The sequence below is a fragment of the Pungitius pungitius genome, chromosome 3 (genome assembly GCF_949316345.1).
Source record: "Pungitius pungitius chromosome 3, fPunPun2.1, whole genome shotgun sequence".
Classification (NCBI taxonomy): domain Eukaryota; kingdom Metazoa; phylum Chordata; class Actinopteri; order Perciformes; family Gasterosteidae; genus Pungitius; species Pungitius pungitius.
Window position 1 is genome coordinate 22,670,489 of NC_084902.1, and position 18,119 is coordinate 22,688,607.

Genomic DNA, 18,119 nt, shown 5'->3' on the forward strand with positions numbered 1-18,119 from the left:
TTCAAACAGAGAAAATAGGAATAATACGAAGAAAGGTGCAACAAACTAACCATGTGACGTAAATTTTCTTAATTAAAGATGTTGGGTTGAGAGCCAATATTTTCTTTTTTGAAATAGGATATTAATAATACAGATTAATGTGCATTTTTTCAAATAAATATAGGACATTTTAGGAAAGAGTTAACTCCATATGTGCATGGTTTATGTAGTATAAACAGTTCAAGTATAGGGTAAACTTATTAAACGGCCAAGAAGTAAAACAATAATTTGAAGAAAGATGGATGAGTCCAGAATAAAGTTTTTAATAGAAATTATGAATGAATTATCATGTCATGATATTTTGTCAACGCCTGCATTGTTTGAACAATAAGTTGTATGTATGACATGTCAGCTGAGTTAAGATGGCCGCTTAGGTTATGAAATCCGTGCGACGTGTATGTCCGGTGTCCAAAAGGCCACTGGCTGTCTCATGATGATCCGATGAATGTCTCAGTATAAAGAACATGACGATCCTAGTGCATAAGCAAAGCCTCCCCGTATATATCCAAATAAACCTTTGACTTGTATGTGTGTAAACTCTGTCTCCTGTTTGAAAACATTAAATATCCTGTTTTTATGATTTTACACAGGTGTACAGGGAGAATTCTTCCCACATAAAACAATGGAAGCTTTTATTGCCGTAAAATAAACATTTTAACATTTTGTTACAGTTGCTACTAATCCATGTAGGTATCTAACTGTGTAAAGCATACAGAGAGGAAGTAAAACAGTTATTAGAAGGACTGTGGGCAATTCCAGCCCAGATGTGGGCTATGGGTTACACCCAATGGTGCTGACTTTACACCCTACTAAATTACATAATCACAAGAGGCAAGTAAATAAGAGTGAGCCGATGTGATTCACAAAATGCAGTCTTGGAGCCATTTCTTCTCTTGGCTTACTTCATCTTATCTACGAAGTGCAAAGTGCTGCAAAGAGAATTTTAATCTAAGGAATAGCTCACTCCAATGCTGCACAAAAAGCTGAAAAATGTCTTTAAGTTGGGAGCTTGGAATAAATTATGGCTGCCGGGGAAACGTTAAGCTGTTGGTATTGCCTGTGGTAGCCATATGCAGGGAACAGGAATATAACTTTGCAGGGGCTCTCACATCTGAGCTGAGTGTGGAGCAGTGAAACAGAACTAATGTGGGAGATGTCATCGTTTAAAAAAATAGAGGCGAGGCAGCAGACTTGGTGCATCCCACCAATAATGGACTGCCGAGGAAACGTCTGTGACTACATTTTGCAGCAACGGCAAAGGCTGATGAAGCCACCCCGACTGACTCAAATGCACTGACACATGCACTCTACAAACTAGCTTCTTGCCCTCTCCTTCCACACTTCATCTGTATCCTAACAGCCTCTTTCTCTTTCTATGCACACAAATGAAAAAAAAGAGCTCCTGGGCATTACAGCCGCAGACAGCCGGCACCTCGTCTGCTCGGCCAATGGATTCGGCTGGATATCTAAAAGGCTCTATCATTCGAGCGTGCTCAGTGGATTTCCTCTCTCAACTTCAGATCAGATGACAAAGAATAGTCATCACTAAATCTGTCAACTCACTTGAGGTGCGGTAAAACTATGAATCCGTCCCTGATCCTCGGCTTGTAGGATATTTCGACAGAACAGAACTGAATTTTTGAAAAGGCCAACTCGGAGGATTTAAAGAACATGGGCAGCGTGGGGAGCTGTAACTTGGATAGACATGTCACTCAAGTCTAAGATACATTGGTATAATTTTTCACTGTTTCCCCTAACACGGCTGGAAAATATATAATACAGTACATTATCTGCGTTTACACCTGCATCTGCTAAATATTGTTTTTATGTACCAAGCAGTGCGGCAAGCATCCCATTTATGTTGTGTTTAGTTGAAGACCTTTCACACAACTTTGGGTGATGTTCAGGTACAGTCTGAAGTTACTGTGGTTCATTTTCCCAATAGGTTAATCACACCCTGTAACAAACACTGACTCCCACTGCTTCCAAGAATCCATTAAAAATAGCTTATAGATAAAGTGCTGCCTGGACTAATTACATGCGTCACATCTCCCAATGCTGCGTCTGGTAAAACCCTTTTAGACTCGTTTTGGGGAAAACGAATAATGTCATAGTACTGATGTGCTGAACAGCAGTATTTTGGACATTTAAAACATTGGAAGATGATTCCATGCAGCAGCAAAAAAACAGCAATTACATTTCAGTGCAGGGAATGTTGTGAATACAGCTGGTAGCACAACTTTGTGGTGATGTATAAAAACAAATGTCCAATACAAAACCGATTGGTCGATTGGATTTGCACAACAACCTCCACCCCTCCTTCTGTCGGCCGTCATATCGTCCGCGCCACCCTCCAGGGGCGTAGCAAGCTTTTCAAAAGTGTGGGGGATGGAGGTGGTTTGTTTATTAACAATAAAACGATGAATACAATGACAGAAGCATACAAAAAGTATAACATACAACAATCCCATCATTTACATTCTGCCTCTTTCTTTTCTGCATCTTAATAATACTGCATGACGAAAAGACAGTGGTAAGCTTGATAGTAACATGGGTCAAACACGACTGCTACATTTTGCTTACTTGCGCCCTGAAAGGGGAGATATTCTAAAAAAAACGCCCACAGAAAGCTTTTTTCCTGGTGTTATAAATGATGTAACACTTTTCTTTCATAGATCTTCAACAGGTATGCAAACAACGTCTTCATTTCTCTATTTTTTCTCAGACACGTATTTAGCTAGCTGCTGAACAATATCCCAATTAACAATTAGCATTAGTCTAAAAAACGGAATATAAAATCTAAAACACTAGAGATGTCAACAAAACATAAGCAAAACATCATCCAAACACATAAACACTCGTTCAAAGTACCTGTAAAATAGCCATAACCACGTTCCTGCCTGCGTCCTCAGCACGAGCAGACAGATAAATCTAAACAAAGAAAGGCGGAACTTAAGGCAAAAGAGCCAATCATCATCAGCCGGTCACACTGACAGCCGGTGTCATGTTTGAGAGGGAGGGGGGGGGGGAGAGGAGGCAGCCGCAGCGACACAGAGCGAACAGAGCGGAGGAGCGACTGTAGTAAGGCGTTTGTGCAAAAAGTGCGGAAAAAAGTGCGGGTGTTGAACCCTCTCACCGGGAAAAGTGTGGGTGTTGAACCCTCTCACCGGGAAAAGTGTGGGTGTTGAAACACCCACATCCCCCACGGGTGAGACGCCCCTGCCACCTCCCCCCCCCCCCATTGGTCACACCTCCACCCCCCCTGTCCTGTCGAATCTTCAACGCCACCACCAGCCCATGATTTTAATGATCTGCCCCGCTTTCTATCAAAGTGGGCAGTATCTGTGAGTTTGACACCACTGGGTTAGATGAATAGTAAACTTTTTTTTTGAGTTTTGGGAACCTTCCTAGTGGACAGTTCTTTAACAGAAGTGCCCATCTAATCTTCTAAGTGAATTGCAGTGGGGCAAGTATTGCCACCAATACCATGCACATTTTTGAAAGTTCACCTATTCTTCCTGGTGAGTAAGACACTACATCAGTGCCAGACAGGGAAAACTTGCTGCTTTGTTAACCCCTGGGAACAACTCACCTTGGCCAATCGCAACTCACGATTGGCAAAGGTAGCTGGGGAGAAACTGTAGATCCCAGTTCAAGGCAAGAAGAAGCACATAGGGGAGTTCAAACAATGGGCAAAGAACTGGAGACACAAGGCCCATCTCTTTTCACAGGGAATTTGAGATCTCTTGCTAATGACCTAGATAAGCTAGCGGCCCTGCTAAGAAGTCAGAGAGACTATTGCGAGTGCATTGGAAAGTCTTTCACTGAGACACGCCTGCACAAGGATATTCTGGACGCCACCAACACCGGGTAAGAGGAGAGCTATGAAACCCAAATGAGGGCCATGCAAGACATATCAGAGTCATGGAAGACGTTGGTGGGAGATGGGTCCCTGGTTGACCGTGAGACATTCAGATGTAGTGATCTGGGGGCTCTGAGTATACACTTCATTTTTTTTTGGAAAATGTTGATGCAGCTAGGACTCTTATCATGTTTCCCAAACAATGGCCCATTAAGGCCCCACTGAATGATCCAGGAGAGCCGATGGGACATAGGATAGGGAGAGGCGTCAAAAGATTCCAAGAAAGTTTCAGTCATATCAAGAGTACGTCACGCAGGGTAAGAACATGTAAAAGAACAATACAGAGGCCAAACAGCAACAAGACAAAACCAGGAAAAGTGTGGAAAGGCATGAGGACCATCACCCACTACAATCAACCCAGCAGGTAAAAGCAGTAACAAAGCCCTGATATGTCTTAAAAAGCCTCAGTAAATGAGCTAGCAGGTGAGAGTATGGCTACGGTGCTCTGATCCTGAAGAAACCTTGTTTTTCGCTACCACTATATTGAAGATACTCTATGAGTTAATGTATATGAAACACAAATGCATCTAGCACTGGTGCCCACCTATTTATTGTGCCCCACTCAAGTACAATAACTTTTTTTTGGTTAGACACAGGATCGTAAGATTATCCCTGTTCTGCGCGTTTTAATCTACATTGTACCCAAATGCTCAGCCCAAATTTAGCTCGGAGCTGTCAAAGACCTCAGGCCGACACATGCGCTGAAGTGCTTCACTGTCCTTCCAGAGGGCGTCCCCTCGGCCCCGCACCCCCTGACCTCCAACCACTCCAGGTTACGTGCTAACACACTTGGCTTGTTACACAACACACATTGAGTCTTGCAGATGGGAGACAGGAGCCCCCGGTGGGTTAAGTGCTCCCCACAGTCGCTCCGAGTGCTCATTCAAACAGAAGAGTGCAAGAAACTATTGTGGAGAAGCCTTTGGCCCGATAGCCATACAGAAACCTTCTGTTTTTTTCTTTATGTGATTCTTACATCCCTCTTGTTTAAAAGGCGCTCTTATCGGTCTTGGTCCACAGCAGCGTAAACTGAAAGAGCTTGCAGTACTTCAGCTGGGCTCTGCATTTCCTCTCTCAGACAAAACACTGAGTAGATTGCAGGCAAAATCAAGGGTTGTTTGGAGGAGAAGAAGGTAATTAGTAATTAATTTTTTATTTGATAAAGTTCATCCAGCATAGAAAATCAAAATGAAAAAAAAGATTTGTGTTTTATGATATATGTTTTTCTTGTCATTACTTTTTTGGGGGAAGTCAAATATATTTTATATTTTCTCACTTACTGTATTGTGTTAGTGCACCTACGTGATTAAGGGGTAGAGCTGGCTAATTATTAAGTTAACATACAGAACCATTATCCCAAAAAATAAGCGTCATAGCTTCTGATTTAGCTTTGCTTTTTTCTGAGGATGTATGCTTATGTTATTTAAAGAGAAACTGAGAAATCCCAATTATTTTACCTTGACTCCATCAACAGTTGCCAATAAAAAATATATATATTTTAATCAAATTGTTCATATACATCACCATCAATTCTATAATTAAGAATTTGGAATTTGGAATAACTTCTTATAACCAGCTAATCAAAGCATAATAATGCAATCAGACTTGTGTTACCTGGAAGTGCCCATCTGCTACACAGCACAAAGCAGACTTCATTACATTTTGATCAGAGCCGGGAACCCACCACTGCTCCTATCCCGGAATACTACAGTTTGTTTACTCCGGAGTGCTGTGAATTATCAGATTGTTAACAGCTTCTTTGCTGACCTCAGCTGCACAGAGTACCTTTACGGCCTCGCCGGCCTATACTAAAGACTGGCCTTTATTTCAGCGTTGATGGTTTTGTGTATATTATTTTTATTTTAGCAATAACTTCATGCTACCTCAACACCTCCATGTTTACCCTTTGATCCTTATACATGCAAAATGTCCTTTAGGGTTCCTGTAGGCTTTATTAAGCTATATTAAAGTGTCCTTTTTTCAATCCACACATCAACAAAATGCATTACCTGTTCCTATCCAAAGTATGCAATGATGAAATCCTGCATGACTTACAGTTATTTATTGTATCACCTTTTTTCAGTTCTTCCCAGCAGTATCAAACAACAAGTGCTGATATTATAATTCATTTAAGTAATGCTAACTGAGCCTGTATATGAACGTGGTTGTATGGCTTTACCAATTCTGAATGATTAATTCAATAGAGTTCGTATACTGTAGTTTGTGCACGTGCTGAGCTAAAACAGCCCCTAGCTGCTGCAGCTGGCAGTATTGGAGGTGTTCCCTGCAGGCTCACGGAATCTTGACTAAAAGGAATGCTGAGCATGCTGCATCAACAATCATCACGCGTTAAACGTGTTTAATGCCACGTCCATCTGTCGAGTAAAAAAGAAAGAGGCCAAAATAAATGCCTTAGGGATGGAGTTAAACAATATCTGTTAAGAGCTGATATGACAAGCTGTGTTAGAATGACTTCCACAAATGATGCATTAATGTGCGTGCCATAAATTAAGAATCGGTGAACAATGACATTCTTTTTAACATGAACCCCAAAAAGACTGCAATACAATTTGATGTGAGTGAGACCTTTGGTGAAATGCAGCCATAAAGTTCAGGGTAGGCTGGCTCAGGCAAGTGAGCAATACAATAAGGAACAGCACAAAGACATATAGGACGAGGTAAAAGACAGAAAGAAGACCCGTTGGGTTGACCTACCGTCCTCTGTGGGGACGTAGATGTTTAGGTAAAGGCAGTCCTCGCTCTGTTCCTGCACATAGTTCACCACTGTATCCAAGTTTGCGGTGAACCACACAGGGAGCATGTCATTGAGCAAAAAGCGGTCCTCTAAGAACTGAGGACACACGGGAGCAAACTGAGTAGCATTCCTAATGCCCGGCCAAGACATGGGGGGCTCCGGCGGCTGAAACCTCCGCTCCGCCGTAGGGGCCAGTGCATATGGGATCCCCAAATACTGTTCCACTGGTCCCAAGATCTCATTTGGCAATGTAACCTTGACTCCCCGCAATTTCCCATAGTTAGTGGTGACCACTGGGTGCAGCTGGGACTGAACGGAGGCCAAGCAGATGGACGCCAGCCCCACCCACAGCAGAAGGTTGGCCTTTGTCGTGGAGCGACACATGCATGAAGGGCTTCTAGGCGCCGACATAGCTACTGGTGGGACGAGCCTGATCCTGGCAGGGCGCAGTTATAGTCCACCCTTGGGTCCTCGGTGCCCTCCCCCCCCCACACCTCCTGCCACTCCTGCTCCTCCTCAGGCCGCAAGCTGAATGGCCGAGGCCCAGTCGAACAGAGCAGCTTCCTCAGAACTCCCCATCCTGAGAGCCTGTACGGAAATCAGCAGCTGCTGTTAAACTCCCTGGTCCAAAACAGGAGAGATCCTGGCACGCCGTTTGGACACCTGGGCTTCAGCTTGAGGAGGGTATCCTGAAAGAGACAAAAAGAAAGCCAAGAGTTCAGTCCAATCACAATCCTAGATGGTTTTTAAGTAAATACGGGCTTTGGGGATGGTAATGATGGTCATTCGGTTAGTCCACACCCTTTGATTACAACTAAAATAAATATTTTTGCAAATACCGGACCGTTTGGGAATGCTCCCCCGATTTTTCTTTTTCATCTACTGCTACCACACTACCACTTTTCAATTTTTTTGAATGTCTCAAACATTTTTGGATGAATTGCAATGAAACCTTGTCATTCAAAGGGTTCCAGAGGATGTACAAAACGTGGGCAAATAACTATTTCTGGTTGAGATATAAATGAATAGCAGATATTCAAGAGCAATCATTTTTGGATTAATTATTTAATTAAATAGCGTGAAAAACCAATGTCAACTCAGGAGTGCAGGCTTTTTTTCTTTTCTTTTTTAAACTTTAACCATATAACATCATCTCCTCTCAAAAAGACCACGTTTAATACAGATCTTGACATCCCATTCATGAGTGAGCAGGTAGCCTAATTCCACACGGTCTTGTGCTTGAACTTTTTATATTCACCATCTACATACCGACTTGAGACAATATTATTATAAATAAATTAATAAACTTTCATTGTTATTGAGTTTACACCCAATTATATTAATCAATCATGCCGGTCAAAACTAACCACAAAAGCCCGGGTGACCACATGTCCAAGTTGCTGTACTGGAATTGCTATGGCCTTAAGTACCAACATAAAACTTATGTTTATTGTATATATGTCTTTTTAAATTTCACATGGAACCACCTACAATGATCTTTTTTCATGTGACATAACAAAAAACAAACACATTCTGTATCAAAATAATAATTAAAATAAATAATCAATTTAGAACAGTGGTTCTCAACTGGTCTGGCTCCGGGACCCACCTTCACCCCTTAATGACAAGCCGCGACCCAAATCGTGGAACATTCTCAACATCTCAAATTTATTCCAAATCAAGTTCATAAGCTGAATTTTATATTTTATATTCAGGATGTTTAATTATCCTAAATTACCCAATGTCTCCCCCATATCCGAATGGTTTGACCCAACCTTGCACACGCTGCTGAAAACATGGACGGCCGAGCTGGCCAAAAAACGACACTCCGCTGCATTAAAAAAGTCTCTTCAAAATTAAATCACAGAATTAATTTTTGGGTGATTTTTATTCTAATTTTTATTTTCCCATGCAAAGGCCCGAGACCCATTAAAAAACGGGACCCACCAGTTGAGATCCACTGATTTGGACTACATAAATGCAATTTCAGGCTTCGACGATAAGAATTAAAGGCATCTTTATTTCTCTATTTCTATATGTATGTATAGACATATCAATATATATATAAATTAGGGCTGTCAAATGATTAAAAATTTTAATCAAATTAATCAGAATTTTCAGTGGATTAATCATGATTAATCACACCTGAATCCTAACCATTTTTTCTTTCTGAAATGCATCCTAAAGATAAATAACAGGACACAGATATATTATTATTATCATCATTATTATTTTTTACATAAATACATGTTATTGATATTTGATTTTTTTTTAAATAATCAAAAAAATAATGCACAGATTATTATCAAATAATCAAAGCAATGTTATTTGATAAGTTACAGACTGATTTCCCTGCATGGCTCAAGAAGGGTCTCGAGCCTCTGCAGTTTATCCCACTCTGCTGTGAGTTTGTGCTCCTGATGGTCCAGGGCTGCGATGACCAGACATGACCAGACATGTCAACCCTCCCGATGTTTCAAAGCCCCTCCCGAAAATCTCCCGGACCGACCTTTCTCCCGATTTCCACCCGAACAACAATATTGATGCACCACCCGTCACTGGGCGCGCTGTTTCAGACCGAACAATAATAAAGGTTACACCTTGAAGTCGAGCGCGGCGATTAGAACGACTGGCGCTGCAAAGAAATCCGCCAGCACCCCCCATTTCAGTGTGAAATATTCCCATACCTGGGAGGATTTAGATTGCATTGGCTTCTCTTCCTCCGCATGTTTCAGAACAGTATTACGGGGCTCTCCGATGGTCTCTACCTCAGCGCTGCAAAGCTCTGCTGGGCGGAGCTTTTTTTCTTCTCTGTTCTGCTGCGCGAGAACCGGGGGCGGGGGGGGGGGGGGTCTCTGACTTGCTGAACCTGACGGCCTGACATATGCCTGCAGGTGGCAGTAATGTGTTGTAAAGGATGAATGCATTCCCTAGAAGAAGAGTCACTTTCCTGACCTGAATCATTTGTCACACTACGCATGCGTGAAATGCGTCAAAAAAATTGACGTAATTAACAACAAACGTCGTTAACGCGCTATTTTTGACAGCCCTAATATAAATATATATATAATTCTATATGTAATCTCCCACATGACGGTAAGACGATTGACGAGTTACCTTCTCACACCACAACAAGCTCAAACAAGATTACAATTAATTCTAAAAAAAATAAAAACAGCGGCATGTAATACAGTAGAAACACAAGCTGAAGCCGGCTGAGTTTTTTATTATGTGTCAGGGTGCCGTGGCAACCGAGGATTACACTTCTGCATCGCCTTGACCGTCTTATGCAGGTGCATGAACACACATTTATTTATATACAGTTATTTATAGTTGCTACATGGTAATGACGTATTAAATCAGTGTTGTTTTAAACCAGAGGTCACTTACTGGCAGACCGCGGTCGGGATCCGGACCCAGAATCCGTCCCATACGACCCCGACCAAAACCTAAAAATGTAAACGTGACAGCGCACTTTTCGACTGTGCAGCTTTACTCATCTATACGGTAATGGCTTAAAGCACTGACCAATTGCATTTGAGTTAAACCATCCCACTCGACCAATCAAGTCTCTGCATTCCAGGCAGGACGATGATGTTGTCTCAATACTGCGGACGGACAAGATTACAAATTAAAAAAAAGAACGGTCTGATGCATTCAGGGCCAGGTTTAAAATCCTGACAGGAAAAACTAGATCTAAATTCTCCCACTTACCAAAAAACTGGGAGAATGGATATGTATATATATTCTACTTTCAATTGTTAAAATGTGTTGATTTATTATTTCTAATTTGCTGAGACTGACAAGTCCGATTGTGAAGCCAAAAAAAGGTTTTTATTTATTTTTTTTATTATGAATTGAAGCACTTTATTTAATCTTCACTGTTTTTTTTTAAATGCAGCCCTACTTTTATTTAGTCAAATGAGAGAACATTATTTATATTTGCGAATTCAAGTTTTTGAATTGTACCGAATTCATTTGATTTTTTAGTTGTGTATTGATTACATGCAAAGGTTCATACAACTCTATTTAATCACACTAAGTAGTCACATTATTATCTTCCGGACATTTGCTTTCAGAATTGTTTTCTAACTGGACCTCTTTACATTTTAGTTGAATACCCCTGATGATAGTGGATCTTTTTCCTCAACGCTCTTCTTAAATGGAACCACAGACACAGTAAGATTTATAAAAGTGACTTTATTGTCACACTATCGTTACACTTCAAATGAGACACATCCTCCACACTCCTACCTCACTTAGTGCTCCTAATAACACTGACAAAATGCTCAAGGAAATTGAACAAAGGGACTCTCAAAAGTAGCCGTGAATGAGTCCCTCAGCAATAACTCCTAGGTAGACAAAGTTTCATTTATTAAGGCCCAAATGGGAAACCAAAAGTCCTGTCTGGGTTCCTAAAAACACCCACAGGCGATATCCACTGTTTCTAGTCAGCCGGGTGACTAGAAGCTGTATTTAACCCTAATAAAAATGTTATTGCAAAATAATGCCAAAATAACAACATAATAATAATATATGTACATACAAAGTCTGGTTAGGGCCGTACACCAGGATACAAGCAAACAACTTTCAAAATGCTTTCTGAAAAGAATTTGGATCAATAGTGCTAAGCTACGCTAATATTGCACCTACTTTATCAACAATTCATTCATTATTCATGTCATTATATATATATATATATATAATAACTATGAATCAACATTTGTGCAAGATGTTCATGTTGCAAGATGAATTGTGACTGTATGCCACTTGATCATGCAACAAACTGGCAAAACCTTGTTTTGATATGAATGAAAAATGATGGAAAACTGCAAATGTAGCTGATGTTAATCAAAAGCCCCTTAAACCACATAATACTTTGCCGTTCTACCACGTCTCAGAGCTAGCAGCTGTGTTTCCATGACAATAGTTCAATAACCCCTAAAAGTGGCAAAAAATGGGATAAGAAATGTCTCTAAACTGGACTAAATCAACCCTTAAAAGTAGTGTTTGAGGGGAAAATTGCTTCTCCGATGTCTGCTATGGTGAAAGCATCTGATCTCTGCTAGAATGGGTCCATATAACACAAACAGACACTTTCACTTAATGCAAAAAGTATTTAAGTAGTTATTAAGAGATGTTTTAGTAAACATTATTACACAATCCCAGGAAGATTACTTTGTTGCTACCTGTACATTTAACGATCACATATGAAGGTTGATCTATTCTATGCGTTTTAAAGGTTCTAACAATCTAACGAATTGGATTTGATATGTGTTAATGAGGAACCATTTCTAATGAGCCTGTGTACAAGAGGCAGTCAGTGAGAGACTCTGTGTACTATGTGTCACAGCCCAGAGGACCTTTTTCAGATTTAACAATGCATGTCTTTTCACAAGTTGTATTTTTAATAAATGCTTGGGGCTGTTTACAAACAAGCAAATAATGGTTTGAGTACCACATAACAGACTAATATCTATTAAAAACATCCTCATGGATTGATTAAACTGAAACTGTGAAGTCATATAACAATATAGACAAATATTTTGTTTGGCCTGGTCATTAGGTCACATAACACTGCTGACTTTATCAGAAGCGTTCCATTGATTTTAGAGGTACTGCCTACAGTATTTCTAAAATCAATGCTGTTTTGAAGGCAACCCCTCCACATATGTATTGAGGGAGTCTTTGAGTGGAATCACTGTTGTTGCATGTCAGTGCTGTCTGTTTTTCCCCTCCTCCCTTATTTTTCCCTTCAGGTGCCAATCTGGCTGCACCTGGGTTCCTGAAGCGAGGAGGCCGTTCCCCTGAGTGGGCCGTGGTTTTAAAAGGAGGAAGATTGAAGAGTTTTGGGGGGGGGTGCTGCGTTTGTGGTAATGCATGCAGTGACACGGCTAGAGGTCCAGGTTTGTGGTGAGAGGTTGAGGACAGTAGGTGAGTTTGGGGTACGCTGTACATTTGTGCATCACGTAGGTACCGTGTGTCTAGAACCATTAGGTTATTGGTTGGTGCTCACTCTGAATTCCCTCTGTCATCATTTGAGAATTTAGTAAGCCATTATGTTTGTTTCATTCCCAGAGGTAGTTAGCCAGGCCAACTGTTTGTTATCTTCATTTTGTTTGGCACAACCACAACTGTCCCAATCTCTCCCACTAAATATAACCTTTCTAGTTATTTTTGTTAAACATGTATAAATAAATCTAATTCAAACCGTTACTCCTACTTTTGTCTTTTCACATATTCTTTGACAGTCCTGTGTTTTCTCAATGAACCCCTCAATATATGTTTGTATGTATCCCTTCTGTTTACAATTCAAGAACAAGATTCAATACAAGAACATAAACTGCACAAACAACAGTCTTAAATACTGACAATCAAAATGCAAGGAAAGTATGGATCACTATTACTAACCTAGTGCTTTGCCGATAATAAATAACAATTTGGAAATGCTTCATCGGTTTTGGAAGCAAAACTGAGCAAAAATCACGATTCCAAAAATAGAAGAGAAGAGACTTCATGTTTAAGGATAAGAAAGAAAAAGTTGAGGGGCTGATGATAATAATGTTGGATTTATTTGAGGCTCTGCGATTAGATAGGATAACTTATGTAAAGCATGCATGCAGTTTGCTTATTATTAAAACTGAAGATTTTGGGAACTATCCGCGTTAGATTGTAAATTGATATGATGCTGATATCAGACAAAGATTTGTAAAGGACCATAGACTGACTCCTGAGGTATTGTATGGGACTCGGAGGATTTGACATCCCCTGTAGCCAGAAAACATGTTATTTCCTACTTCTTAGTTTGCGGTAGCGTTATTCAGCTTGTTTTCCCTAACAATAGTGTACATGTTACGGTTAAAAAAAGAAACCCATATCATTTCCGTCAACAATGAACTTTAGCGGCGCACTCCGTATAAAAAACTTAATTAGGATAAATTCACTTAATTACCGCAGACTAATTGCGTGGTGGATCTGGAGACTTTAAATCCCCTGAGGGTCTGAGGACGTTGCCCATTTTGACCAGGTGGTAATCCAGCTATCCCTGACAGAAAAAATAATGTAAATCCTTAATTTATTCATGTTGTTGTTTCATTTTCGATTCTACAAAAACTGGAATCAGTCTACTTACTAATAAATACGAGCTTGGAGCTGAGAGACACTGAAGGAGAAAAACTACTTTTGGGGTATTCTGGACAGAAAGATATAGAATCATACCATAATCATACTTTTTTTAACATTATGAAACTACAGGGAAAGCATTCGCAGCTCTTCCGTTCCATTCCATAAGAACTTAAAGAACCCAAGAGTAGAAATGAAACATTTTCATCATCACAGGCTGTTGTCACTGGCTTTTTGCCTTTTCGAGTGCTTATATAACAATGAAATGAACCACTATATTAAGGATATCAGACGGCAGCACGGGAACACTAGAAAGGGGTCTGCTCTGGTCCATTCATTGTTCAGGTTGTATGCTGAAAATGTGTCTGTGTGTGTGTGTGTGTGTGTGTGTGTTCGACAAACTGCCCTGGTGGTTGCGATAATGTGCCATTCATTGGTAACCTCTTCTTCAGGCTGAATGGAGAGCGTGCTCTGGGGTTCTCCTTGGCAGATCGCTAACGTTGTTCTCACTTCTCACTCCTAATGATTACAGAGGATAAGTCACATGAATAGCAATGAGGACGCTCGCTGTCATTTGCATTTCAATCATTATAAAAAGATCCTGTCAGGCACCCTTTCCTCAAAATGTCAGCGAAACAGGACTCCTGCACAACTGATAATTACCACATGTAAATATAGATATATAATCCATATATCCTGTTTTTTAGCCTTTGAAGTAGTTTTTGGACTGTGCTTGGGGGCAAGATTTACAAAACCTACTGCAAATTACTGGCAAGGAAACGTTTTTAAAATGGCATCTTTGAAGTGTTTAAAAGTGGGAAAGCCCAATATTCCAAAGGACACAATTTCAGAGACTGTAATGATCTGAGGAATGTCTCATTGAACCGAAAAAATACCAAAGGTACACAGCCTCCATGCAGAAGGTGAAATCGGGGCTTTACATATTAGGGTAAATCCTGCTGCTGTTTAAGATGCATGTTATTCATGTCGGAATTTCTGGCTCAGTGATTAATACAAAAATATTCTAATAAGATTGAAGCAGTGTTTCGTCTACCATTATATTAGGCCCACGCAGCAGAATTTTCCCTCAATGTGCGCACGTGCACGTGAAAGCTGTAAACCTACGAAAAAACACTGACCTGAAAGTTATTATTCAATAATCCAAGAACGTAATGCAGTCAATACCCCGGTTTGTCTGGCTGTGCAAATTGGTGGGATGTGAAACTCTTTTTTTTATGTCAACAACTGCATACATCGTCATGAATGTCCTTGGGGTCTGATCGCCAAAAAGTGTGCTTTTCCAGTTGTTGTACCATTATTTAACCGTACACTGTCTTCTCAAGATTCTCTGATTAGCGGTTGCTAAAATCACTTAATTAAGATGTTTGTTGAGTGGACAAAATGAATTGGTTGTGTTATAACCTAATGGGTGCATTATTAAAGCCTAAACATTGGAACTTCCTGAAGGAAAATAAGTTGCATGCAAATGCATCACTCTACAAATCAACGTGTCAACCGGCTGTGTAGTGGCACCTTAAATAAATAGAATTGTGTAAACGTGCGTGTTCACACAGTGAAAACCTTGGAAATCCCTGCTCCAGGTTTGTCTCCCCAGAAGTGCACTCAAGAGGCCTGTTGACCACGGGTCAAGAAGAAGGGGCCACTGACAGGGACCATACACTTGTATGAAGTGTAAGCAACAGGTCTGGGGTAAAAGTTCATGCTTCCTATGTCTTTCACATGAAACCCATTTTAGTAAAGAAATGATAGTGGATCTTTTTCCTTAAGAACAAATGTCTTCAATCTTCCAAATAGGGTTCCAGATGAAACCCATGAAGGGATCTGTTGGATTCAGTGCAGCGCACTTTACACAACACAGAGGACCGCTGGATAAGAAACAAATGTGTGTGGGATGCAGGACGTCTCACTGTGCAGTAATCTGAGGACCTCGTCTGCTTACATAAAATAATACATATCTATAGATCGTCCAGCATGCACGCACACACCATGTTGCTGTTTCTACCTGTTAGTCATACATTTGTGTGCAAATGCTTTGGACAGATCGGCAAACAACTGCCTGCTCAGCATCTGCATGCCATCACTGTCAGATGAATATGTTGATGCACCAAGATGGAAGGGCTAGAGGGGGGGATGACAAGATTATGGAAGCAGATGCAAAGCACAGAAAGCAAAATGACAAATTGCGTCTTTTTGATATCCATTCAAACTGAAGCCATGTGGGCAGATTTGGCTTTACTTGGGCATTTTGACTGTAAATAACTTCCCCTTGCACATAGGAGTCAGCAAAGTAAAAAAAGGCCTTACATGGAAATTTTCAAAGCACCGGCTCTCATTAAAGATTATTCTCCAACAAAACAAAAAAACAATATCCTATATTTGTACTATGACATGTTCCTGGAATCCTCTGCATTATTAAGAATTTATACAAAGAGTGGATTACGGAGAGATGTTGAACTCAACATCTATGAGTTTTCATTTGAAATTACATTTCATCCTCTGTGCACTTTGTTGAAAACAAAAGCCAAAAAACCAGATGATTGAACAAGGTGCTTGCGTGCACGACCGAATGTTTGTCATTTTCGCAGTAACTTGCAGATTCCTGGAGCTTGGACATGTCCAGCTCTCCCACTCCATGTCGAACAACTAATCGTGACAATTCTAATTGTCTGCAAATGTGTCATCCAGTCTCTCTTGGGTCTACCTCACAACTGCCCCGACCCTTTTTCCACCCTGCCTTAAGGACCTTTTCGTTACACCGGAACGAATCAGCGGTAATATGACGCTCTTTGGAAATACATCCAATTAGGAGGCATAATATGGCACACTTTTCCCTAACACACACACACACACACACACACACACACACACACACACACACACACACACACACACACACACACACACACACACACACACACACACACACACACACACACAACAAACACACACGCGCACACACGGCAGCGATCAGGAGTCTGCGTGAGGCCCCCGTTCACTCAGTGTGAGTACATGCAGAAACAAATCACAGATTGAGTCTGTAAAGAATAAAACACATGATGCAAGGCACAAACCTTACTCAACTACACCCCCCCATCAGAATCCACATATCTCCACCACCATCTTGTGGCTGCTCGGAGAGCGATGCGCGCACAGAGCTGCTGGCAGGTGCCCATCTCCTGCTGCAGCTCGTGCACGCACACAAACGCCTCGTGGCAGAAAGAGATTACACGCCAGTGTGAGATGGGTGGAAATGCTTCGCCGGGTTGAGGGCAAAATCACTTTGTGCCGTCCCGTTACCAAAGCCTCGGTCTGCGTTAAAGTTAACCGAGCTGTTGCTTTGGCACCGAGTTTGGTCAAAGCGTATGCGCGTGTGCATCCATGTATGCGCACGGGGACAATGCTCGAACTCGGATTTGAATAATTAATAAAAAACGCCCGGCGTGAGACTGGTAATCCGGGTCGTCCTATTCCTTCATCCACATTTAAAAAACATGAACAAATCGCCGAGTGGAGTCGGATGAAAGTGCGCAAGAATGAGCGTGTGCCGCTGCTGCTGCGATGCTGACATCCAACAGCCACATCGTCCCCGCTTCTCTAACGTGTATTTTACAAGTTGTGACTGTCAAATTAGGACAACGACTCGCGCTGATGTTGACGTATGTGTCTTGATGATAACGCATGTGGATTATGAGCTGCGTGAGACAGAAGCGCATCCGGACCGAGCCGTGAGAGGTGGATGAGGAGGTGGGGGTGGTGGGGTGGGGGGTCAGCGCCTTAAACATCGCACATATATTCAGCCCCTATTCACGTTTGTTGTGCCCCGGAGTGGACGCGCAGGGCATCGGCGGCGAATCCAAGCCGGCGGCGCACTCACCTCAAGCAGTTTCACTCTTTCCGTGCAAGTCCCGACTTCAGGCGAAGCACACACAAGAAGAAGAAAAACAGAATTAAGTCCACCTCCAGCTCCTCCAAAATCCAAAGTGAGAAGCGGAGTCCCGATGTGCTGAAGGCAGCCCCGGCTGTACGTCCTAGGAGAGAGGGAGATGCGCCTCTATCAGCGCGGAGGACTTCCAATGAGTCACTGCAGAGCCTCTGCGAAACAGCGCTGGATCTAATTGCGTTCACGGAGCGAGTGTATTGCTAGGACAAGATTAGTGTTAGAGAAACCAGGTCTCTCTCTCTCTCTCTCTCTCTCTCCCTCTCGTCATTGGACTACAGCGCCTGAAATTTACTAAGCCTGCAGCCAATAGATTGCCGCAT

The 18,119-nt window shown here is 41.5% G+C and overlaps 1 protein-coding gene across 2 annotated transcripts in view; it reads right to left on the bottom strand.

Moving 5' to 3' along the window:
- Positions 1 to 17,870, bottom strand: part of nlgn4xa (neuroligin 4 X-linked a) — an 81,982-nt gene extending 64,112 nt beyond the window's left edge. For both annotated transcript variants that reach the window (XM_037459875.2, XM_037459865.2), the window contains exons 1-2: positions 17,734 to 17,870; positions 6,677 to 7,405 (exon numbers count right to left, since the gene is read on the bottom strand). In XM_037459875.2, coding sequence (XP_037315772.1) covers positions 6,677 to 7,127 — 451 coding nt within the window. In that variant the 5' untranslated portion in view covers positions 7,128 to 7,405; positions 17,734 to 17,870. The remainder of the gene's footprint in view (positions 1 to 6,676; positions 7,406 to 17,733) is intronic.
- Between the last annotated feature and the right edge of the window lie 249 nt (positions 17,871 to 18,119).